The sequence below is a fragment of the Solanum tuberosum genome, unplaced genomic scaffold (assembly GCF_000226075.1).
Source record: "Solanum tuberosum cultivar DM 1-3 516 R44 unplaced genomic scaffold, SolTub_3.0 scf00096, whole genome shotgun sequence".
In the NCBI taxonomy this organism is placed as follows: domain Eukaryota; kingdom Viridiplantae; phylum Streptophyta; class Magnoliopsida; order Solanales; family Solanaceae; genus Solanum; species Solanum tuberosum.
The window spans coordinates 172,039-198,384 of record NW_006239025.1 but is presented as its reverse complement, the minus strand read 5'-3'; the positions used below and the strand labels follow the sequence as shown (position 1 = coordinate 198,384).

Sequence of the window (26,346 nt, the reverse complement as noted above, 5' to 3'; positions counted from 1 at the left end):
GTATGTTTTATGGAATTTTATTTGATTTTTTATTTAGTTTTACAAAAATTTATTTTGAGGTAGAGTTTTTTTATAGTATTAATTTTGATTTTATAATCAGGATTCGAATCTGATATCTTTAATTAAACATGGATGAATAGTTATTATTCCAACATAATTATTCCATCAAATAATCACTTAATTTTATCGAGTTTGGATTAACTAAAAATTTGGAAGGTATTATTTGGATATTATTATTTAATTTTAAAAGAAATTGGTATGTTCATTCACTTTGTAATAACTTTGTACATATTTATTAAGATAAAATATAAAAGTTTAGAATGAAATTTTAGAAACTATATATCCAAAAGTTATTTCAAACTGATAAACTTATGAATCTATATGTATCACGGGTATAACTTAACTTATAATTCTAAAATAGGATATTTATGCACTTTGACTCAATTTTGTGAAGGAGTAATGGAATGGTTATAGTCCATCTCTAAGGTTGTACAAATCAAAGAGAATTCGCTAGTGGATTTTGAATATCAAATAATAATATTTTTTTTAAAAGTAATTTTTTTTTTTCAAAATGGTCAAAAGAACAACTAAATATATACTTCTAAAGGTATAACATCGAAATATCAGATTGGTTTTGATTTTTTATTTTTTTTTGAAAAGTTTCCGATTTTTAGAAGTTGGATTCTTGGTTCGTGTTTAGGTTTTGAAGTATCAATATTGTGATTAATCTAAATACTGATCTATTTTATTACAAAATTGTACGATACATCCTCTAAAGTGTTGATGTTTATTTTTTGTCTCCATTTTTTGTATATTGCAAAATAAGTTTTATTATTATTATTATTATTATTATTTTGTGTTCATTAATACATTATTGTTGATAACTTGATATTCATACTTTTTCATTCTTACATTTCTTCTAGAGCTCACCTCTTCTTTATCAAGAACATTATAGTTATTAAAATTTGAAAGCTTGAATTTTTTATTTAGAATATGAAAATTTCAATTTAATAGATAATTATTGGTTAAAGTCAATTGAGTGTTCCTTATTGATTTTTAGTCAATTACTGATTTAGTGATTCCTTAAAATATTTCAAAATTCATTATATACATTCGACAATATCTTTAAAAAATCTGAAAGACATAATCCTATATTTTTGCGTGTTTTTGTGCGTACATACACATTATCATTGTCTCCAAGAAGACAAAGTGGGCTACTTGATTTGATGTTTTCTTTTTTGCCAATAAATAGGTGATTTGATGATCATTTATATTGATGTTTGTAGGCTTTTGTTTCAAAATGGATAAGCATATATTGAGTTGGTTTAATCAAAACTAAAATTGTAAATTCGAAAAATATTTTGTTTTATTGAAAACATTACATGAACATAGCGAGATTATACAATTTTACAATATATACAAATTACAATATTTCTATACGTATTTATGTATTTAAAAACTCTAGCCTTCATTGCCCACACATACATACACATATAATTGGTCACACACACATACATACATACACATCTAGTTATGACCAGATAATAAATCTATGCGATTTTTGGTTAGAATGAGATATTTTATGCCACAAAAACATGTATTTTTCTACACTTTGAAATCAAAGCATCATTATGTTTTGAAAATACTCCTTGTCTTTAAATTTGTTTGTCTGGTTTTTATTTGGCACATGACTTTAGAATAAAGAACACTCTTGAATCTTGTGATTTTAATCTATAGATATTTAAAATATACTAAAATATTTTTTAATATTATGATTTTAAATATATCATGTGAAAAGTTTAAGTTAAAGAGTTTATCTCGTTATTAATTTTTATTTAATTATTTTTCAAAAAACGTTATTTGAGCCCAATGCAATACCCATAAAGCCCAAGCCCAAGTTCTTAGCCCTTACCCGTTTGCCACTTACCTTTCTGTCTCTCTCGATCCCGGCGAAATCCAAGCGTAGAATATCAGGCAACCGGCAGCTTATTTCCACTGGTAATTCTCTGTTCTTCCTTATCCTGTTCCTTTTCTTATCAATAATCTCGCAGAAACTTAAAAATATGCATTAACGTATCAATTTTTTCTGAAGTATAATAGCTTATTTCTGATTTTTTGTAGTAGTTTCTACTGTAATACAGCACCGCCTTATTGCTTCCATGAAAATTTATCTTATCTATTGAAACTATTGTTATATTTTCATTCTAGAATGAAACAATTGAAGTGCTCACTATATTCCTAGTGTTCCTTTTGCAAAATGATCTTATTTTATGATCTAAATGAAAAGTGTAAGCATTGACATGAAAAAATAGAGAAAAGAGATGAGTGAGGAATAAAAACAGAAATAGCTTGAGATGTTTAGCTTTTACGGTTGGAAACTATTTTTAAATGATCATGTGGGATATCCAGATCCTACTTGCGGGATTTCACTGGGTATGTTATTGTTATGATGTTGTGAACCGAGTGATCATCCAATTGGTGGATTATTTAGTTTGATTTACTACCTCAATTCAGCAGGCAGAGTATTAGTGATGGAATTTCGTACACCTTTAACTAGAACTCGAGTGCCTAAATGTCAGAAATAAGGAGATGGAAAATTGGATTTTTAACCCCCTTGATTTTCCAATACATATGTTTGAGCAAAGGAGAAAATCCCATAAAATTCGTCTTTGTTGTGTTGCTGTCGTAAAGTTACTTTTTTTCGTTCGGTCGTTCCTATTTCCTGCCTCTTAGCTTCTCCCTCCTTTTTTGGGTAGTGCTATCTTTTCTTCTTGAAACAAATTGTTTTTTTTTATGTCCTCTAGTTCTTCATATCTTATATGAAATATTATACTATTTCACCCAGTAAAGGGGAAAAAATGAGAATCTGCTTCTTCAATTGATTAAATTTTCAATATGTTCATTTTGATGAATAGGTTTTGTACATGAAATCATTTTCAATAGTATCATTTTTGAATATCTGGTAATGGCATTGATTTTGCTGATTTGTTGGTCCCTTGAAGAACAATATGACAGTGTCATTCTCTCATACCTGAGTGTTTGGATTTCATCTAATTATGTTTGTTGCTCTAGTTTGCTTCTTCCTTTTTGAGCATTCTTTACTATTACAAAGCCATTTTCTGCAAAATAGTGTGACCATATGGTAAAATGATAATTAGCTTTTTCAGTTTGCTCTTTTACAGTAGAAAGTGAGGAATGAAAACAAATTTAGACAGTAAGAAAATATTGAAACCATGTATACCAGGATTTCCAAGACTTAGAAATATGAAAACGATATGTCTCGTTGTACACCAGTTACATTGAACAATGTAAAAGCATTTAGAGCTGGTGAAAAATTCACATTCTAATATGTGTTTTCCTTGCTAAACTGGACTTTACTGCTGCAGTTCTTGGTGGAAAATTCACATTCTAATACGTGCTCTCTTTGCTCCAGTCTTAGCTGATGGGATTTGGGAATAGAGGAATCGTTGCTGACAAATGGTCAGGGAGGCTTTTATGGGTCTGTGCAATTGGAAGTGCAATTGGTATACCATCAATCTTCTCTGACTTTTTCTTGAGATTTTTCTCTCTAGTCAAGCAATGGTTATTTTTAGCATGTACTGGACTGGCAGAAAGTCAATAACTAACAAATTAGCTACTATGCCAAGACTTAATTAATAATGTAATGCATATGAAATCTCCACCACAAAGCTAGAAGTACCTAGTGACTGCCAACTGCAACTGCTTACCGTATTCATCCAAAAAACATTGCATGTTGTGGTGTTTATCTACTTATGGTATTTGTTAAAATTCTAAAGGTGTTTTGCTCTATAGGGAAAGAGCTTATAGAAAAATAATCCTATGAGCTTCAAAAAAGTTATTGGCTAGAAGAAACTCTACATCTCCACCAGTTCAAACATAGAAATCTTCCAAGTTAAGTGATAACTTGTTCCTCAATGCAGTATGTTATAATTTTGTTTTAAAAATTTCTTACGTTTGGAATAACTGATTCTCAACTATCTTTGTGCAGACTATAATTGATTAACTGAAAAGTACGATAAACGCTGAACCACAACCCCGCTAGGCAAATGGATCAACTCTTCACCTTTATAGTGATCATCAAAGTTTGATCATAATTCATATCATTACTCATATACTGTAGATTTTGATTCACATGCCAATTTTTAGGTTCTTTTAGTTCCAGAAAGCTTTGAGGGGTGCCATGGGACATTATGGGGTATGGATTGTTGAGATGATCTACTTCCATTCTCAGTATGCACAATGACTCTCTTGACAAACGAAAATTTATGTATAGTGTAATGATACATCAAGATTTTGGATATATCTGTGTGTTTGTGTTTACTGTGACCAATCTCTGCTGAGTGCTTAAATTATTTTTAGCTCTTCTGTTTGAATACTTGATGTTGTTCTTTATCTGTATCTTGCTTGTTAGGCTTCTATATGGTTGCTGTGGAAAGACAAACTCAGAATAGAGCAAAAATGATGGCTGAAGCACTGGCGGATGCAGGATCAAGTATAGATGCCAGTGAGAAAAGTTGAATACTATGGGACTTATAATGCTAATACATTTCCATTAGACGTCTTTTCTTATCATTTGGCTGGAAACTATTCTGTTGTAATAAGTACTCGCGATCCTCATAAACGAAAAGACATTGCTGAACAAGAGTTATCTATACGATCAATCATCAAAATGATAACTACATGTAATCGTTCAAAAAATGGAATTACTAGTCTGAAAAGTAAGACAAGTTATCTGTTGCAACATGATGGTGTATAATCCTCCAAATTGTCGATGTATACAAAGTTAAACTCTTTAACTATTTGACGAAGGAAAACATACAAGCTTTAAGATGCTCTATCTTACCTAGATAGCTCATGTGTGTAACTGATTATACAAGGGATACTACATAGAAACAGCCATTACAGATTTTTCAATCCAGAGCGTTTTGGGGGAAAATATTTTTGCAACTATAGAAACTATTTCTTTCCTACCTGCATATTTCTTTGATTTCACATGTCAAACATCTTCAAGTATATATGTTATATGCAACGTTAAACAAACCTGCAGAAGTATCAACACCAACTTCACTTCGTGTTGTTTTGCGACTTCACTATAATGGTAATTGTTTACCCAAACTCAAATGTCCTCTAGCAGGCATTGAAGATGATCTTGATATTACTTCAGGTGGAAGATTTGGGGAAGTTGCGGAAGAAATAGAGGCACAGGGTCGAAGGAGAGGAGTACCAATACGACTTGAAGTGTCGTTAATTGTTACTGAATGATGATCCTCCGTGACAGTTGTTGGTGGCTGTAACTCGATTTCTGTACCTGCACCATGCACTGTTCGAGGGCTATCAACCAACTGGTCATGATCATATTCCTCGAGGGACATCACGGTGCTTGTATCAGTGTGCACAGTTGAATCATCTGGGAACATACGCATTCTCCTTTTTCTTCTTGCTGCCTTTCCCCATCCGTGGATCGTTTCTCTTATTCTCTGTGGAATCAATGCAGCCTTATAGTTTGTACCCATCTGCAAAGAGGCAGTATAATATGTTCAAAGCTTTGTTCTTGGAAAATATTAATATCTACAATCTCATTTAATAGTCCGATTCACGAGTTTACTGTGGAAGTGCAACATGCAGAGTTACTAGCACAGTTGAAGTAGTTCGTAAAGTTTAACATTTCAACGACGATCAAGCAGATCTTGTGATCTCTGGACATACCGTTGACGGTTTAAAGTAGACCACATTTAAGAATGGAATAGTCTATACATGATTTTTAACAATATACCTAAAGAGAACAGAAAAAAGTAAAGCCCCTTCCGTTTCCCCTACACCATCGTCCTCATTTACCTCACCCAATCCAGTCTCTACTGTCTCCCATCTATTGGTGTTTGTTTGTCATGAGCAAGAAGCGGAAAAAGAAAGGAAAACGGAGCTAGAAAATTTGAGACATGTCATCCATAACCTTAAGGTGGTTATGAGAATATTGTAAAGGCCAGAGAGGTAATGGTGTACAAAGGCGAACGTTAAAAAGAGGATCATACTATTCTAACTTCTCAATTTAGCTATATCCGTCGTGACATAATACCTGTGTAACCAGGGCATAGAGTGGCAAGGTGCTATAACTGCAAAGGAATTGTCCAACAAACCTGGGTGATAAACAACAGCATACGTTTAGATCATTGTGCTAAATAAAAATACGTTGGTAAATCTAAAACCTTAAACAATAGTACATACAAATACAGTTGGTAATTACACATACCCCATAACGAGTCGTAGATACACAAGTGTGTGGTTCTTTATGAAGCATGAGTTATACCCAAATTGCCACTGGAATAAAGACGTAACTTTGTCAAAACTCAGATATTCAGAACATTAGTGTCTACTACAAATGGAAACAAACATATGCATGTGGTAGAACATATTATACAAGCACATGGAATAGAGAATATGGTTTTGTCTACGAAAGTATTTAAGGGAGGAAACATGGTTTTGTCGAACACCGAGAAAGAATTTGAGTTAAAAGGAAAAAATCATTAGTATTTCAGGGAATGTGCCAATGTCGAATACTAAAGATTGCGAATGTTTAATACAGTTAAAAGGGAAATGCTTTGACTAGGTATTAAATGTTCGGTACAAACATACAGGAAAAAAAAATTAAGCTATGAGAAAGGGACCAGTGAATACCCAGAACCAAAAAAATGAAGCTAGCTCAAATGCATTCTGCAAGAGTGAGCATGCAAAAACAAGTTAGTGTATAGATATTAAAGAAAGTTAGTAGACAGACGAAACAATTGAAAAATGGAGTATGATTGTACAAACAAACCTGGAAAAGGACAAAATGAATCAAGGACAAAAGTAATTCTGGTTTTTTGAACCAAAAAAGTTCGTCTCGTGGTTTTAGCTTGGCCCTTGAGAATGAGCCAGTAATTGCAGCACTCTCCAATGCCAAGGTTGCGATTACATGCTGCAGTTTTGTACCCACGAGTAGTACAAGCTGCACAGAAGTACAAGTAAATGACTATTTATATCTTCTATCACATCCATAAGTTCATATAATATACAAGATAATTCAGAATGTAAGGGAAGAGATAAATATTAAGAAAGATGACGCATGCAGGGTCACAGTCAAGTCTACCACTACACCGTAAGGAATAAAGAGAAACGGAAAGAGGCATTGCTTTATATACGCAAGCATATATGTTCATGCATTTCTGAAGAGTTCCAAAACATAATTGCAATGGAAGCACTTACAATGATAGGAATTAACGCTATCCAGAAATACAGATTCGATCCTGCATGTTGAAGTTCAATTGGTCAATGGTCATGCCGTCATGCATGAGCTTGTGGATGAAGTTTAGTTTCACCAGAACACAAATGTCGGGGAGCAGAAAAATGCAAACTTATCTAATGATAAAAAACAAAAGTGGCATACGTTCCTCATTCCAAACAGAGGAGGATGAAGTACCTTTTACATTAAACAGCATAAAACCCACCACGAATCCCCAGAGAGGGCCACTGCAAAGATATAACACAAGTTATGAGAGGAAGCTTCAATCAAGAACCAATGGTGGAAAGCAAGCAAGAACGGGGAAGGAGTACTTTTAATCAAGACGTGTACTTTAATGAATCAAGAACTTCTCTCTATATTTGGCCCACTTCACTTTAAACAACTTTTAACTCTCTGCCTACTCAAAGAAGAGGATGAAAATGGGAAGGAGTACTTTTATTCTTACCTTACACCAACTATTCTTTGGAATTCTTCTTCCATCGAGCGAATCATATAGCTGTGAAAATCATAGTTTGATGTAAGGTTGTGATTCTGCCATGAATAAGAGGAGAAAGGTCGTAACTAGTAATCTATAACAGAAATCTGTATCATATATAGAGACACTCTTGTGATGGAAAAGAAAATCAGTGATACAAACATGAAGATAACTTAAAATGATCCCTAAACTAGAGTTCAAAATGAACCGGGCTTGCAACATAGTGTCCTAATCTTTTCAATTAACTAACACAGGCTTAGTTTCATGTCTAGTTTTGAAAGACAGTGTTCCATTCTTAATAATGTGCATCAGTTGTACTTTTATCATGATTGTATATTTCAAATTTCCTGTTTGTCAAACTGTGATATGAGCTGCTTCTAATCAGATGATGTCTTTTTGTGATGTAGTAATTTCCTCAAAACTAAACTAACAAATCTCACATCCTAACTACTTTTTAACTTCTAAGATACTCCACAGTACTGCCTTCAAAAGCATTCAAATATTTTACTTAATGTTTTGCAAGTGATTAGTTCTTTCAAAATGCTAGAAGCGAATTAAAGGGAAGTGGTTCATGTTTGGATCCATACCATGATAAAACCCTTGCGCAGAGTAAGGTAATCAGCACGAACAACTGTGCGGCCAAACTGCCGGAAGAAACAGGTCTGCGAAATTTGATGATAGAAATATACAAACATTATACTCAAACCAATTTAGAAAGGGAAAAAAAAGTGTAAGTCGATACGAGTGATTATGGGAACCACCTCATCTAAAAGCATAACTATTAAAAGCAAATATTTTATTTACTTTGGATGAATAAATTATGTGAGGGCTAGGGAAATCAGTATCTAGTAAGAACTATATAAGAACTAACCACCCAAACAAGGAAATGGTTCCTGGCAAGTGGACTTGATGTATGAACTCTGACAAAAGTCGACTGCCTTCGGAATGTCTTGGCTCTAGAAATGTCTGCCATAGAAAAGAGTTCAGTTTCTTGTAGCTTTTTTCAAAGTTCTATCAAAGTAAACAACGTGATGGATTTCTCCACATTTAGCATTTCAAAGGGGCACTGATTGAGGTTTTGAGACATTTCTAGAGGACAAATGGCAGATCTCTTCAACGAATACCAAGCAGGAATGAAATATATATTACCCCGGTACATGCATCTCCCACCACCCAAAATAAAGGAGAAAAGCAAACATAACAGCTGAAGATAGCTACCTAATAGACACCAAGGTAGAGAATTTCTAAATGCATTAATCAATATACGAAGCAATAGATGTCTAGAAATAGAAATAAGTGGCAAATACATGTTTGCTCCAGGAAAGACCACAATGGGATAATAATAATATTGGAAAACAAAGTAACATGATACTGATGTAAAGATTAGCACAAACATTGTCATCTCCACACATGACGAGAAAAGAATGAATTAATCTTTCGCGGTGCACAAGGGCAGAACTATGTAGAGCCAAGGGGGTACAATTGAATCCCCGTTCATCAGAAAGTCGTTCAATGCAAAAAGCGTAAAAATGAGATTTTCTGGTTGAATATGAAATATTGAATCCCCTTGACACAAGTTGAAGGAAATCCATCAGCTTGTCTCCGAACACTCAACTTCAGGTATCATCCGATGCATGTACATTCTCAAGTCTCTGGAGATTTTGAGTCCACTTATACTTCAAGTACAAAGAGTCATACACTAACTGATAATTTGTGTTGCTCCATCTCCATCATAATACATGCACGGTTCTTGACACAACCGACTTTCCTTCTAATTACAAAGACCCTTACAATTTTCTTTTAGATAAATAATATTAAGATCTTCTGTTTTCTTGTTCTGAACAAATTTAAAGTTACATCTCTTGTTAAAATAAGAATTTAAAACCAGCAGACTTTATCCACAATGATTACAAGAGAACAACAAACGGTAGAAGCTAGAGAACAAGATTACATTTTGATAAATCACATGCAAGTATAACTTACCAGTTAGTACATCATGCCTGTCATTCTGCGCTTGATCTTCCCACACCCTCCAACTGTGGACCTATCCAGATTTTCACTTATCAGGCAGCTAGCGATGCAGAACATGTGAATAGAGTTTACAGAAGTAAAGAAGAAGAGAGAAGTGGTGATAATGAGGATAAAAACCAGACGTGGTCATTTCGTAGGACAAACATGGCAACTTCTGCAAGGAAGTGGCAAGTAGCTGACACTGACACAACTATGAAGTGTGAAGAAATTGAACTTTGGACTACCATCTTTATACGCAGTATGGCGTGATTCCCTGATTTCAATATAGACAGTTGCCTATTCACCTAATGTAAGTTCAAGGAGAGCAGACAGCAGAGCAAATGCCCCTGCTAGAGAGGATATGCTTAAATGCCGAAGTAGAAGCAAAAAATTGTTGACAAAGAGATTAATTCCCCCAACACTGTGGGCATCAAAATACTTTTATCAGAACTTCAGCAACAAATCAGATACCTCCGGCTATCACACACTATGCCTCTCCAGCAGTCTATACATTAAGCATATCAGGAAGCTCACCCAGAAAACAAATCTTCACTCCAAATCTGTTGTCCACAAGGTAATAAGTAATAGGGCCATTGAATGAGGATGTATAGCATTACCATCATATATGACAGTAGACTTTGCAAGCCAGATTAATACATCACAATTTACTTCCATCCAATCAAACTTGCCACTCCATGGACAATAGATTAGCATACACTCGAAAATAACTGGACTTCAAAAGTTCACCAAAACAACGTTTATCAAATTCTCAAGTAAAAGAGAACTTTACCTTAACAATCGCCAGCAGCATTGTCAAGCAACTATAAGATATATGAGTAATGGCCATGACGAAGATGAAGCGATGCAGCTGCTCAAGGCCTTCATATGATACAAAAGGTTCATGGTTCTGACAAAATGTTTGATTCGGATTATTGATACTACTTCAGAAACAACTTAAGAAAGAGAGAGAAGCTAAAGCAACTCAGGGGCAATAAACTAAAAAAACTATTTATTTCATTTTTGCAGGATATCAGTTGCAGGTACATCTTGTAGCAACAAAAGTAGAATTGATACAAGATATTGGAGTAATGGATTCATATGTCACATGTAAAATCAAATTTACCTCTCCACACGTATTTTGATTGAAGGAATTTAATACTCTCCTATGAAGACCAAAAGCCATCAAAAGTTTACGCTCCTTCAAATCTTTATTCTCCATTTCTTCATCAACTTCAGACTTTGTACATGGAGCAAATGCATTATTGTAAAACTTTGACGGTATGCAAATATTAGATATGATGCTGGAAGTTGCTGTGAGAAGGAGAGAAATGAATCCAAGAAGCATCAACTCTGTACACCAAATGTCGAAAACGGTTATGACAGGAAAAGTAATATTTGGGGTTGAAAGGAGGGGAATCCAAATTTCGAAGAGCTTTTTCCTTTTTGTTTGTATGCTCTAAGTTCAGTGTACATAAACATATAATACCTTCTTTCATTTTCTCCACAGCAGCTAACAATGGCTTTCTATTGGTTTTCCTCAACCACTGACATGATAAAATAATTAAAACTGTTAGTTTTCGAAGTTCCATAATTGATGATGCTACAAGAAACATAATCAATCAAATACAATCAAAACCGTTAAAATTAATTTTATGGTCTTGAAGATTTTTTATGAAATCAGAGGCCTTGAGACACGAAGACTTTGAGAGGTTGGACGTTCACTGCTATCTAAGGGAGCTTGTTATATATAAGCAACTATCCAAGACCGTAAAATCTAGGACAATTAACTCAAAGCATATTCAATTCTTAAGCTGCTTGAGTAATCAACTGGAAATTTGTATATGAAAAAGAAATGATGAATATTTATACCCTTCCTACAATGTCAGAGAGAGTTCCGAGGGTGTCACAAGGGGATCATCGGGATGGAACAAATTAAAAGTTGAGTATTTCATGGTGTATCTAGCAGGTATATTGTAATCCTATATCCTCGCTCACCCCCTATATTTTTGAGAACATACAACATGAATATCTACAAAAGTCCAGAATAACACACACTTCACATGAACAAAAGTTAGTCATGAACTCCTTTACCCGGAAAATTACACTATATATACAACATCAATTCTTTTGTATATACAGTAGACTATGAACTCCTTGGTACTGGACTCCTATAACATTCTTCCAATAAAACCAACAACAACATAACATGTAATCCCACAAAGTGGTGTCTGGGGAGGGCAAATGTGCTCAAACCTTACCCCTACCTCAAAGGTAGAGAGGCTATTTCCAATACAAGCTCGACTCAATTCTTCCAATAAAACCAACAAAACTACACAACCCAAACAGTGAAAAAGAGAACCTTGCTTACATTAGATAACCTGTGAATGGATCGCTCCACAAGCAGTGAAACAGCAACAAATATAGTCAATACAGAAGCAACAGACCATGTTGGTGTCAAGGCCAACGAACGAAGTTCTTGTGTATCTTCTCCAGACATTTTAGCCAAAAGTCTTTCTAACTAATCTACCAGAACTTCAAATTTATTAACTTCAAATCAAATCAAACTCTACTAATTACAGAAAAAATTCAAAACTTTCTGTCAGTTCACTTGACTGATAAGTTCTACTAGCAACATAAAAACCCAGCCTTTCTTGCATTTCCCATAGTACAATAAATCAAGAATCATTGTCCCTCTACTGTGGATCTTTTATAATCCTCCACATTCAAAAATAGTGAAATCTGCCACTTGGGTATGTTTCCTTAGCTATTCCAACAAAGACTCAACTTTCAAAAAGATGTATTGACTCTGATTTGGACTCAAACCAGCCAGCAAAAAAAAAGCTAATTTGACCCACAATTCTTGATTTGCCAATGCAACTACTACAGATTTGATTTGATGTCTAGACCTAAGACCCACCAAATAATTTGAGGTAATAAAATGATTCTTGAAACTAAAAACAACTATTCTTTACACTAATTGCAGAAAGGTCCAATCTTTATGGGGGTTTTGAGCTTAAAATAGCTGATTTTGTCTGAGTAAAGAGTGTCTTTTAGGAAAATGTTAATTAAAGAAAGAACACTACTCACTGCAGAAAAGAACCAAATAAAAAGACAAAAAAAGTGTGATCATTTGAACTAAATAGTAGTAAAAAATTTGAAAAGCAGTGTGGGAGCTTTTTGGGCATTGATGTGTGAAAATGAGCTGGAGCAAGTAGGATTAATTAGCTTCCTTGTAGTTTCTGGGGCTCTAATTTCTTTGCTACTTCGTCCTGAATACTGACAGATAGACCTCCACCAGTTCAGGTAAAAAAATATACTTCGAAGATGATAGTAAAGTGATAAATATCTTAATTAGACGTCTCAGATTTGATTTTTTATAGATATGAAATCACTTTTATAAAGAACATTTATTTTCACTGTAGGACTTTCTAGCGTGAATTCAAATTTAATAAGACTCCAATATTGTATCATATATATATATATATATAAAATGAGAAGAATATACTAATAGTATAATTATTTAAAGTCTTCGATGAATCTCTTGCGCACCCTACCTCCAAACTCTATTAATAGGGGTGTGAATACTTTTGTAGATATTAAATTATCATGGTGCATACTACAATTTAGATTGGTATTTGATATGTTTTCGATATATATATATATATATGTGAAAATATTAAATACCGAAGGGTTAAGATGCATATACAATTGATATGTATTAAGTATGTATATATATGATAATATTTCTACGAAATTATAAATTATCACATCTCATTTAGGACGATATAAGATAATATTTATATAGAACTATATATTATCACATTTCATTTAAGGCGTGTTTCTAGAGAAAATATTTTTAAAAAGTTTTGACCAATCAAATATGAAAAAATTGTGTTTTTTCCCCTAAAAACACATCATTAATGTCATTTTGTATCTAATAAAGAATCAAGTAATGTTGTTATTAAGATTTTAAAATATTAACTATTCAATCTTGATCAAAATTTTCTTTTTGTGTAGTTGATTAACCAAGAAAAAAAAGTTATACTTTCTTTTGAATATTTCTAATATGTAAAAGTGTTAGCATGATATATTTAAGACAGTCACTTAAAAAAATTGAAGTCATAATTTTTATTATATAATAGTCGAAGTTGAACAAAACATGAATATCAACTTACCATATAACAAAAATCAAACTTAAAATTACTGAATCATATAAAATTAATTTTGATATGTTATTAGTATATATATTTTTAAAAATTAAAATTATCGAACCAAAATTTTTAATACCGTATCTAACCATAAACAATGGCTCAATTGTTACGTCAATTCCTCAAAGTAAATTAAGCCGCTAATCAAGCACTTGAAATAAATATTTTTCTACCAAACCATTTTGTCTCATTAACTATTTTGAACAAACATTTTCCCATGCTTTCTTCTCGAACTTATTGAATTTTTGGTCGCACAAAATTTAATGCAACGATTATTGTACTATTTTAGCACCTCGTGTTTCTTAGAATATAAATTTTGTACATGATTATTTAATTATTATTTTATTATAATAAAAATTGAATGATCATCTAATAATAATAAAAAAAACTTAATTAACTTTTTTTCAGTAATGAAAGTCTACCCTTGATGATCTACATAACTAATTTAGAATTTCAATCACATGGATCAACTCAATTATAATGATCGGAATGAAGCGGTAAGTAATATATATATATATAAAAATATATATTAATCATATATTTTGAGTTTAAATTAGAATAAGAATGAAGTCACTTTTAATAAAGAACATTTTACTTTCAAAAGTGAGATTTTCTAAATCAGACACCAAACGAGGAAAACACAAAACAAATAAATTGATCAACCTAGTTACTAGTTGTTTTTTCATAATGTAGCTACTAATTGTTGAATGTGAGGAGCATGACGTTTGAGCTTACGATAAAAAAAAAACTAATGAAGAATTCTGTCAATTGTACATTTTAAATAGTCTTTCACTTATCAAGTCAACATGTTTTAATTAGTTTTAACATGTTTAGTATTTAGAATTTAATTAATGGAGCAATAATATATCTCACGTTATTAGATGGTTGGTAAAATAATTTCCCTGGGTTAATTTTTACCTCATAAGTAATTTCTTAAGTTAATTAAATACAAACAAAATATGACTATTTACATTATTAATACAATTTAATCATGTCATAGCATGCTAAGTACTACATATTTATTCTAAGGTGTAAAGAATTAGATAGAATTACTTGTGATTATTATTTAATTAATTTGATTATATAAATATTTTTTGAGTATAAGAAAAATAAGAAACGGGATTCACTGGGTGGATGATGCATGCAAGAACGTGGATACACAAAACAATAACAACTAAATATCTAGTATACTACCTTTCCTAATATTTTATATTTCTACTATAATACTAGTGTAGGAAAATTATCAAGGCAGAGTTGGGGGTACGATAAAAAATTACATGGTATATATAATTTTTTTATTTATTATTGTATATAGTATTAGTAGATAATGAGTTTCAACTTTTTCGATTGTATTTAACTTCTTCATATTTCAGACGACTCTGTTAATGAAAATTTTGATTTCGCACCTGAAAAAATAATAGAAAGAGAAAATGATGAGTGTATCAAGCTAGCTGCTGATCTGTGGATCTTACGTAAGCTAATTAGCTACAAATTTAATGATAAGGTCCATTTGATAATTAGTTACTCCCACTTGGTGATAAGGAGAGTTATAGATTATTGATTATTGATTAATCATGATACAGATCACCAAGATATATCTATACAAGAAGAGAAAAAAAAAGAAGATATTCATACTTCTAATTATCGTGGTTAAATGAATAATGTATTTAATTGATTGAACCAGGAATTAAATTAAATTGCATATTGTACACTAAAATTACTTTATATTTTTTTGTATATATTTTTATAGTGTAATTTTTCGACAAATAAATATCTAAGGTGGATCGGTTTCAACCTTGGTATATATAAAAATGTCAAGTGTATACATTGGTAATGTTTATGCTAGATTTTGACTTGATTAAAAAAATATAATAAAGTCCATCCACGATGAAGTATGAACGCATCAATCTCTAATAAAGAATAATAATTAAAGTGAGTCAAAAAGGTGGTAAAATAAAAAGGCAATAAGGAGTAGACAATTATTTAATGTAACTTGACTCTCAAATTGGTGTGTCTTTACACGTTTGCTTTGTTCATGATTAATTTAATATATTTTTAAGAAAATAAAAAAGGAAATTTTTGTTATATTATTCATATTAATTATAAGTCATCTGATTGTTGGAAAATGAGTTAATGTAATATTTAATAACAAGGATAATATAAACACAAAACAATAAATTATCTCTTCATTTTCCTAACTAAATAAATAAAATTAAATGACTAGTTTTAATATATCGGATATGTAAAGTTAGGCGGACGGAGTAAGTGCTACTCACTCTCAAAGCTTCTATAACAACTAATAGCATAAGACATAACTCATAGGCTAAGAACGATAAATATTTATCATAAATATAATTATTTTAACTCATACATTTTAAATTCTGAATTCGTTTGTGAATATCATCACCACATTATTTTGTGTGTAAACACGGTTACTTTCAAGTGTAACATCCATAAAGTATAAATAAGATAAAAAGAAATAAAAAGACACAAATGATAAGGAATCCATTGCATGACTCAACCTCTTTTTATGAAAACAAAGTTGAGTGCTTCTTTTGATGCATAAAGCCTCTAATAACTCAATAATTCAAAATTGGAGGGACAAGAAAAAAACAGTAAATATTTTCTCCGTTTTATATTACTTGACAAATATTTATCTAATAAATCTCTTTTAAAAGCTTTAATTAAAGATATATTTTATAAAATTAATGCTTTGAACTCTAAATTTGATCAAACATTATTTTATGTAGTTATTTGATAGTACTAAGAGATAGTATAAAAAAACACACAATAAAACCCTCTTAATTTGTTAAAACGAACAAGTAAAATGAAAATGAGAGAGTTCTTACGAGGAGGATAATGATTTTTTTTTAAAAAAAAAATTAGTCTTGAATAAAGAATCAAAACTCTTTAATTAATTAAGTAAAAAATGATATAAGTGAGTCGGAAGAATTAAAAACTTTAACTAAGTAAAAGATGTTATTTTTTAGTTAAGGGTCTATCGGAAACAGCCTTTAGATCTTCCAAGATAGAGACAAGTTCTGCATATATTGTATCCTTCCAAACTCCATTTACAAAATTATACTCAATATATTATTGTAACTAAGTAAAAATTATTACGTCATAAATCTGGAGATGATTATAATTTTTAAATGATTGGAGGCAAATATCAATATCTAGAACATGGCACATGAGGATAATGGGTGTCGCTATTTGCTCAACACAAATCACAAAATAATTAAGCAAACAAGCTATTCAACTTATTGAGGATGTTACATATAATAAATCGAAGGGACAGCTGCATGTTAGGCACAATTAAATATACTAAATAATAATTAAGTCCCTACTCCCTACGTGCCAATACAATTAAATTAAGGGAGTTTCAAATTGAGATGGATTTAATTTCTAGTTTTTTATCCTTTTTAAAAATAAAATCAAATAGTAATTATTATTAGTATTATTACATGTTATACTCCCTCCGTCCACTATTGTTTGTCAGGGTAAGATCATGCACAACCATTAAGAAAAATTTTAATATAAGGTGCAATTTGACTAATATAACCCTACTATCAATCTTTATTAAAATGATTTGTACTTTTTGAAAACCGTAAAAACAACTTTTTTTCACATTAAAGTAGTCTTGTAACTTTAAAATAGCTATTTTTTGAAACTAGTAGTTATGTAATTATTAAGGGGAGAATTGGAAAAAAATGACTAATTATTTTGTGATTGTTTAAATTGACAATTAATTTTGGACAACTATTTTTAGTATACCTGACAAACAATAGTGAACAGAGGGAGTATGTAATAACTAAGATGATTATAAATTAAGTAATTCATAATTGACTGAGTCAAACTAGTATTGGGTCATCAGCTCGTGTCGTAAGGTGTTGAGTTAAGTTTCATAATGAGCACAACCCTCACTCCCATTGAGTTTGAAATCCTGAATAGATATTGTCGGTGATAAGCTATCTTTTTATCCCTTGACTAATAATTACATCAATCATAAGGTGATCTATCATCTCGATTGGATTATTGTCGAAAAATCTTCTCCGCTTTATTAAAGTCTAAGTCAAAATTTTATGCAGCCAATTCAATTCACTGCAAGCTGCAGAGCACAAACATGAGTATTTTGAAGTAACCTTTGTGGTGGTTAGGGCTTAGTTGACGTGGATACTTGGCATTTATTAGATGCACATGCACATCTCATTTATAAGGTAGGAATTATTGAATCTCCCAAATGGGAAGTTTCTGAAACTCTTACGTGTCTATTCGATCGAGTTTGTCATATGAAATTTGAGAAAAGACATAAAATAACATTTGAATTTGTTCTAAATTTTTAAAAAGACACTTTGATTATACAGACGTCTTATTACCCAATTAAACAATCTTAAATTGATATTTTTACATTATTTTTTGTCCACCTCTACACACTCTCTCAAAGAGAGTAAGCAACCTAAAATAACTTATTATTTTTACAAGTATTTTATTATAAAATATATTTTCTTACTTTTCTTATTATTTTAACTTTTTTTTCTTTTTAATTTTTCTCTTCCTTCTTCAAATATTCATTGTCATTTCCATTGAAACTTCTCACTTTCAATGTCACAATTTTTACCATAACTTCACCTTTCTTTTTTTTACTACTATTAGTTTTACTCTCTTTAATTTTAAAATTTTATCTAAATATTTTCTTACATTTCAAACAATTTGATAAACTCATTAGATTTCAAGATGATTAGAAAGTATCATATAATTTTTTCTTATCCGATTATAATTAAATTCTTTCAATTTTTGAGAATTCATTGATTCTTTTAAAATTATAATTTCTAATTTTAAAGTTATATGAAAAGGAGTAATTGACGATACCTTCAAAATTTTAAATTTTCTTAGAAAAATAATTAGTTTTGTTATCAATAATTCAATAAAGTTGAGAAAATAGTATGACTTTTTTTTTATTATAAAAATACACTGAAATAAAGAATTTGACTGGAGAAGAAAAAAAAAATGAAGAGAGGGGTTCAACTTGACGTGGGGGGTGGGGTGAGGGTGGAGGTGAAGAAAAAAAAAGAAAATGAAGGGATGAATAACTTGAAAGTGGGGGTGGAAGATGAAATCAAAAAGTAAGAGACAGAGATATAAAGGGGAAAAAATAAAGAAAAAACTTAAAATGAAAAAAAGAATTACATTTTAAATTAAATTAACACGTGTTAAGTAGTGATTGGTATACGAACATACTTGCTTCTTAAAATTTGGGGATGATCAAAAACTAATATAATAATATCTCTTCAAAATTAGTGAGGTAATAGGACGGATTGTAAAGTTAAGATGTTTTTTTAAAATCCAGGACAACTTCAATATCTTTTCTCTATCTATGTAATTTGAGAGCTATTATACAAAAGCGAAATCTATCCTGTACACAAGTTAGTGACTGTGATTCCCTTGTCGTAAAAAAAATAATGTAAGAACTAGTGAATACCTATAATTGTAATATACATTTAAATTAAAGCTCCGCTTATAGGCTTTTCCAAGTTCACCTGCCGATGTTTGGTTCACTGAAAACCCAGAGAATAAAGCTTCAATCTTAAACAAGTTGAGATAAACATTATGAATCATTTCCATTTAAGCTCATACCAATTCAATTCCGTAAATAAGACGAAATTCGAAATAAACATTAAAACAAAATACGAGATATCTATATTTTCGACCCGCATATCAATCTCTACTAGGACTAGAAAACTCTCGGAAAGTAATGGACCTAAACTTAAAGATGTAAGAATGATATAGAAAAGATGATCCGTCCATTTCAATTTTCACCCAACAGCTCAGCCTTACTAAATAGTTCCTCCTGAACAGGAACTTCCTTCAGTTGTTGTGATGAAACGACATCAGCAATAGCTTTGAGAGCAGCTGTGGCCTGATCGTTATCCACGGCTGTGTCTGCCTCAGCGACAAGTTCATTTTGCTCATCATCCAGCTTTGGAGGTGGAACAAAGAAAGGAATTTTGCCTCTTTGCCAATCATGGAGAACCATCTTGGCAGCAGTCTTATAGTCAGGTTCGCCTCCCTGGATAGCACAAATAAAGATACCAGCTATAGTCAATCACTACTCTGTGGACAACCATAAGCACTAAAAGAAAAGTATACACCCAGTTGAAGGATATTAAGCACATTGCTGAATTGTAGTAACCCAATTGGCCAAATATATCAATCCCTAAACGTGTTGGTAACAAATACAGATTTTATCGTAAATTCCTGTAGAATAAAGATAAATATAAGATTGAGATACCCTTTGACCCAAACCCAAAAATACTCGCATTGTGCAATTTCTTTTAACTGGTGCAACTATGGTGTCAACATCCTCTTTGTTCAGACCAGCTATCTCTAAGGATACTGAAGCAACAAAGAGAATAATCTAACTCTGCTTTCCATCGATAATAATAAAAGGAGCAAATTATAAAGTACTAATAGCTTTTTGTATCCAACTGATTCTATCTGCCAAATTCAGTTGCTGCTCAATGTGCAATATCTGAGTTCTCAACCAACTATATCATTAACATATACTAGTACTTGTAAAGAAAAATGCTAGTATTATCCATGCTACACCATTGCTACGTCGTAATAGCTCTGTTTCGACTTTTACAATTCTGGCAGTACTGTTCAAAGCAACATTACAATTTTTCTCTCATTTAGGAAATCATTTCTCAACCTGAAAGTGCTACTTCACAATTAACACCTAATTAGAGGCCAACTGAGTTCTCAATTATTTTGTCCAACAATAGCACAGAATAATTGCTACAAAATTTTAATCTTGACTACCAAGTGTGTTCGTTTAGTGAGCTTCACATTGTCCTACATGAACTAATGAACATCAAAAGAATCATTTTAAGTTATTGTCCTATATGAGCTGACAAACATCACAAAACACTTCAGATCATACCCGAGAGACGAATGATAAATATAACAAAATATAATTATCAAGTTATAAATTTTCAATTTACCTTCAGAAGTTTGCCTGTTAACTTGCATAGCTGTTGAAGAAAGTCATACTCGTCAACCCTGGAATATCAAAAAATCATTTAAGCAGAACAGAGATTCTAGATATGGAATTTTGGGGGTGTCAACACAAACTGCCGAAAGCATACATGATTCTCATTTTACTTGGTGAGATAATTGACCAAATGTACATATATAATAGAACAAATGACGAAGCAGATACAACTACAATGTGTTCCCATTTCTATCTATGAGGAAGCAAGCTAAACAAACTAGAAGAACGTCCTGCTGAGTACTTAATGAAATCTACAAATAAAATAAAATGATAAGAAAATTTACCAATTCTTTATCTTATAAGCTCTTTCAAGATGCTCCTTCTTAACGCGATTCAACACTTCGCTAATGTGTTCAGAAGCATCAGGAAGGTTTGTCACTCGTACCTGGAGATGGAACCCCAAATTTTGAGGTAGTCAGTCAAAGAACCTCATGCTTACAGGAAAAAGAAATAGACAAGAAGATATTTCATCAACTGAGAGGAGGCAAAGGAATCTGTAATAAAGGGAAGATATCCTAAACAACATCATATGATAAATCTTTCAAATTTTTTTTATAAAGGTAACAGATGATAAATCTTTCTTTATTGATACTAGTACGTTCCAGTTCATGGTGTATTACATATCCAACTGGAAACAGGACAATAGCACAACTCTTAGCGAGTTTGGACAAGAGTTCAGGAACCCAAAACCCCTCTCCCTCCTTAATAGCTTGAGTAGGACCACTTTCAGAGCAATATCATCTAAGTTCCAAAGTAGGGAAGACCAGCATCCACACAACAGCATCATTGCAATTGATTTGTTTCCAATCTTTCCCTATCCAAATGTATTCATGACTAAATGCTTCCGACATCATAACTATATGAGATCATCCTTTGTATGCCAGTCATAGAAGTGCTGTCCTAGTAGCCTAAATTAACATTCGTGGCCAACTTTTCAATTCAAAAAATGCCAACAATAAGCACATCTAGGAAAACAAAATAAAAGTACTTTAAAAAAGTGAACACAATAGGATATTTGATCTCAAATCACTATAAGAACACGTCTCTGGAATTTTTCTCTATTGAGGACCATAAATTTTGCAAGCAAGATTATCTAGGTAACATCAGGTGGCCTATGCCTTAAAAGTCCTTTTTATACCAAAGTCCTTAAATTAGCAAGAGAAACTAAAAGTAAAGCGATAGGTATCAAAATAAACCAAGAACTATAGCTTGACTTAGACAAGTCACAAGCACAAGCCTGATAAAGCGAAGTAGAAGACACATACCACGCCCTTCAAGACTATATCTGTTTCGGAATCATGATTCTGATAAACTACACCAGGACAGTCAATCAAGAAGATCCTCTTTGTGAGTGTAATGTACTGCCACACTTTAGTCTCTCCTGGGATAGGAGCCACCTTGCAAACCTATTCCAAAGGAAAGGAGCAAAGGTCAGTTTCACAACCAAATCAAAATGTATGTGGTTGTCTGAGCATAGTACTCAAAGTGAGATTTCATTTCACAAGATTTGACTTTTTAGACGTCAAGTACAGGTGACAAGAAAAGCAACTGCCATTATCTGACAAGAAAACAAGTTTCCTTTATTTAATATTAAACGGAGAAGGTGAAAGGATAGGAAATTAAGTTCTAGAGCTGTATAAATATCTGATACTCATGAATATAGTCTGGAACATCAAGTTTACTCTTTTTTTTTTTGATAAAGGTAACATAAGTTTACTCTTCACTATCCTGCATTTAATCTTTCTAAAAGCAGCATCACTTGATAAGCTAAAATCAAATTTGGGAACAGCTTGAATGGCAATCACAATTTTTCGATAACGAGGAAGAATTGTATCAGGTAAAGAGTCTCATTAAGATAAGAGCAAAAATTGAAGTAACAAATTGTGCAATTCACCAATCATGTCTAACAAAGAAGTATCATGGAAAAGATTATTCTTAAGGAGACAAATTGCAAACTGTCTCAGTAAATGAGCAAAGAAGATTACAACAGACTGGAAAAGGCAGAAGAATATATGGAAAAACTTACATTCTTTGTGCGCAATGTATTAATAACTGATGACTTGCCAACATTGGGATAGCCTATAAAACCAACAGAGATTGCTTGCTTATCGCTCTTTAGTCGAGAAAACTGTCTCAGCACTGACAAAAGAGAACCCTGAAGGCACAAGAAAACAAAATAAGTAACAGAAAAAAGTTACCCGCAGGGGCACAAGCACATGGATGCACAATTAGCCATAATTTTACAATTCACTATGGTGCTTAGTGTATGTCTGTATTCAGAGGTGGGGCAAGATCAGAAGACACTACAAGAATACCTTTCCAAAGGACTTGGTGACACTTGCATGAAATGCCAAAGTTGGATATTCCTTGGAGAGCACTCTAAGCCATCCCTTTGTTGCCCAAGCAGGGACCAAATCACACTATATAGGCAGAAGAAATTATCAATTGGGACAAATCCTGAAGTTAAAACTGACGTCCAAAATAAGAAGCCAAGACAGCTCGAACAAGGAGAGGCCGAAGGAGGAAATGGAAATATATAAAAAAAAGAAATGTCTACTATGTTGATAATAATAGCAAACCTTATTAAGCAAAAGGACCATATGTTTGTGCTTGCAATTTTCTTTCAAATGTTTCTCCAAATGGTAGCACCTTGTACCATAGGGGTCTCTGGCATCAAGAACCTGCAATCCAGATTAACCACAGTAAGCTACAACTTCCAGCAGTATCCCTTTCATCTAAAATATCCTCTACTTTCCTCCTTAGACAGAGAAAACTAGATCAGAACATTACACTGTCCATACGCAGCAGACAGGTGATTTTTGAATAAGGTAAACAATTTTATTAACAATGGGGAACTCTCCTGTAATTATGGAGCAGACCATGAAGTATAGAATCTACAACATAACACGATTCTCTAAGTAAGAACGACATTCAATTTCTACACTAACTGGAACTTCATGGGTCCACCAAATAAGCAACAAGGAAAAAATCAGGACAGACAAGTTGAGCCTGGTATGCTTGGTTAAGTAATATGTGGTTGTTTTACACTTGGCTACAAGAGATTTTTTTTTTGCATTTTTCACCAGAAAAGCATTTAGTTGGAAGAAAATCAACATCAAATAACATACTCCATTTTAGATATTAGAAATAGCAGGAGTTAAAAGCCACGAAACAAACCTGAACAACAACATCAGAAGAGTCTATGACTTTGTAGAGCTCGCTCCAAATTCGTTTACTTTGTCCTTTCTCAAACATTGTGTGCCTAACAAGATCTCTGAATCCATCTGCATTTTCATCCACGGAGGTGCTAGCACCATGTTTGTCTTCAAAATCATCTGCCAAAAATTCAAAACAAAATTTTGTTGAACCAAATAGCTCTTAAGTGCTTAGCAAACAAAGATGAATTTAGCAGTCAGGAGATACTTCTCAATTCATACCATGAGACACATCAACCTTCTTCACTAAAGCTTCATAATCTAATGCCATAAGTTTGGGGCGTTTCCTCTTTGTTTTTGGTCCAAAAGCATCAGCGAAAGGCTCGTTGTCAAGAAGATGAACTTTTACTTGCTTTAATTAAAAAGAGAAAAAGAGAACAGTATTAGCAAACAGAATCCAGAATCAAGCATAAAGCAACAAGATTTAGCCTCAATTTGCCAAGTTATTCTACAAACACACAAATAGAACGTGTGTGTATCACAGGAAGCTCCCAAATCATACAATAATGAGTGCACATTAGAATTACGATAGCAGAGTAAGGAGGTTCACGGTGATTCAGCAGGAACATAAGAACAAGTTGTTAAATGATAAGACCAAAGGAAAAGAACCTCCCATACCTTCTGATGATCATTTAAAAGGGACATGGGCAACTTCCTTTCTTTTAATATAACATTGTAGTTACTGGAAAGCCGAGTTTGGAGCTCTTCTCTAAAGAACTCCAGTGCCTTCTGGTTGACCACCCGAGTATTACCTGTGAAGTCAGAAAATCAATTCCTAATTCAATTATTTGAACATAGTTCAGCCATACACGAAAGAAGCATTAACAGACCAAAGATGATATTTTAACGATGAAAATTTAAAAAATTCAGCTCAATTTAATCATTAATGCTCCCTCCACCTAAATATTAACACTTCCACACTAATCCAATGCCAATTCTAATATATTTCAGCAACTAAATTAAGTCATTTGGCAAATAAATCTTCAGAAACACAAACTACACGAGTACTACAAATTATCTCTGCTGGAAAAAGCTATATTTTGTAATTAGTAAGAACATAGACGTGAAAAGTGTGAAACTTTTCGGAACATACCGAACCAACGACGATCTGGTTGTATCCTTGTTGATGGCAGCTCCTTTGATTGTAAGTCATGCTTAATTATGTGACCCTGAGGATTACGCTTCGGCCTCGTATTGTACATCTTGAGCCGCCGCACAGTAGCGGCGCTACGGCCATTTTTGGCTGCGCCGACATCCCTATTGGAGTCCAAGGAATGCTTTGGCTTTCCCGATACATTCACCGACCTCTCTTTCTTCTTCGCCATCTCCGATATACGAAGAACAAAACTAGGGTTTAGGAATCGGCGATTAACGTTTATACCTCAGTCGTCTCGGCCGGTTTGGAGTATACACTCCACAAAGAAGAGGAGGCGTTAGAGCTAAAACCTAGCTTTTCAATATGTGTGAATTTGTTGGTTTAGAAAATTACTCTAAGCTTCTTTGACTTTAGCTTATTTATGCTTTGGTATACTAAGTTTTTTTTCTTCAACTTTGCTCTTTTTCCATAGGCGGGGCGGGTTACGTTGTTTGCGGGTGATATACTAATTTGTTTTTTCTTCAATTTTGCTCTTCTTCCTATAATTAGAAATTTGGAACTTTTTCGAGTTGAGATTGCAATAAGGCGGGGTGAGTTATGTTGTTTGGGGTAGGATGAGTTAGAGTTTTTCCGGATGCATAATAAATTTAAATATATTTACGAACGAAGATATACGAATAAATACACTTTAATTGACATCATTCACTTTATTATGAACAATTTAAGTGTATTTGGTGACTGGTATAACGAAAGTCATTTTCTTTTTCACCAAAAATACTTTTGTAAAACATGTTTTATAAGTGTTTGATTGTTGAATAATTTTTTTATATTTAAAGTTTAACAATGATAATATAAGCAAATGGGGAAGTTCTCTAATAAACTTTTGAGCGGTAAAACCAATGCATGGTGCAAATAATATGAAGGACAAATTACAATAGAATTACAATAGAGTAAGAAACATGACTAGAGTTCAATTCCCTTCTTCGGATTTACC

The 26,346-nt window shown here is 32.5% G+C and overlaps 3 protein-coding genes across 4 annotated transcripts; 1 reads left to right on the top strand and 2 right to left on the bottom strand.

The window, feature by feature from the left end:
- The first annotated feature begins 1,893 nt into the window (after window positions 1-1,893).
- On the top strand, window positions 1,894-4,719 carry LOC102585713 (uncharacterized). 2 transcript variants are annotated; one of them, XM_006348177.2, is made up of 3 exons: window positions 1,894-1,998; window positions 3,434-3,524; window positions 4,433-4,719. In XM_006348177.2, the coding sequence occupies exons 2-3, from the start codon at window positions 3,443-3,445 to the stop codon at window positions 4,537-4,539; spliced, it is 189 nt and encodes a 62-aa protein (XP_006348239.1). In that variant the 5' UTR covers window positions 1,894-1,998; window positions 3,434-3,442; the 3' UTR covers window positions 4,540-4,719. The 2 variants fall into 2 exon arrangements, with proteins under 2 accessions (XP_006348239.1, XP_006348240.1); XM_006348178.2 differs by having other exon boundaries at window positions 1,898-1,998; window positions 3,387-3,524.
- Window positions 4,720-4,735: 16 nt separating this feature from the next.
- LOC102586276 (MLO-like protein 11) lies at window positions 4,736-13,030 on the bottom strand. The gene is made up of 15 exons (XM_006348179.2): window positions 12,151-13,030; window positions 11,269-11,326; window positions 10,906-11,132; window positions 10,573-10,689; window positions 9,756-9,816; window positions 8,644-8,738; window positions 8,360-8,434; window positions 7,743-7,828; window positions 7,475-7,524; window positions 7,261-7,301; window positions 6,833-7,003; window positions 6,694-6,729; window positions 6,269-6,336; window positions 6,095-6,155; window positions 4,736-5,534 (listed from the first exon to the last, which is right to left on the bottom strand). The coding sequence occupies exons 1-15, from the start codon at window positions 12,277-12,279 to the stop codon at window positions 5,112-5,114; spliced, it is 1,698 nt and encodes a 565-aa protein (XP_006348241.1). The 5' UTR covers window positions 12,280-13,030; the 3' UTR covers window positions 4,736-5,111.
- Window positions 13,031-19,561: 6,531 nt separating this feature from the next.
- Window positions 19,562-25,715, bottom strand: LOC102585048 (nuclear/nucleolar GTPase 2-like). Its single transcript, XM_006348175.1, has 11 exons — window positions 25,350-25,715; window positions 24,875-25,008; window positions 24,479-24,608; window positions 24,219-24,376; window positions 23,621-23,722; window positions 23,357-23,461; window positions 23,068-23,196; window positions 22,307-22,447; window positions 21,326-21,426; window positions 20,992-21,049; window positions 19,562-20,057 (listed from the first exon to the last, which is right to left on the bottom strand). Exons 1-11 carry the CDS (start codon window positions 25,579-25,581, stop codon window positions 19,797-19,799), a joined length of 1,551 nt encoding a protein of 516 aa, XP_006348237.1. The 5' UTR covers window positions 25,582-25,715; the 3' UTR covers window positions 19,562-19,796.
- Between the last annotated feature and the right edge of the window lie 631 nt (window positions 25,716-26,346).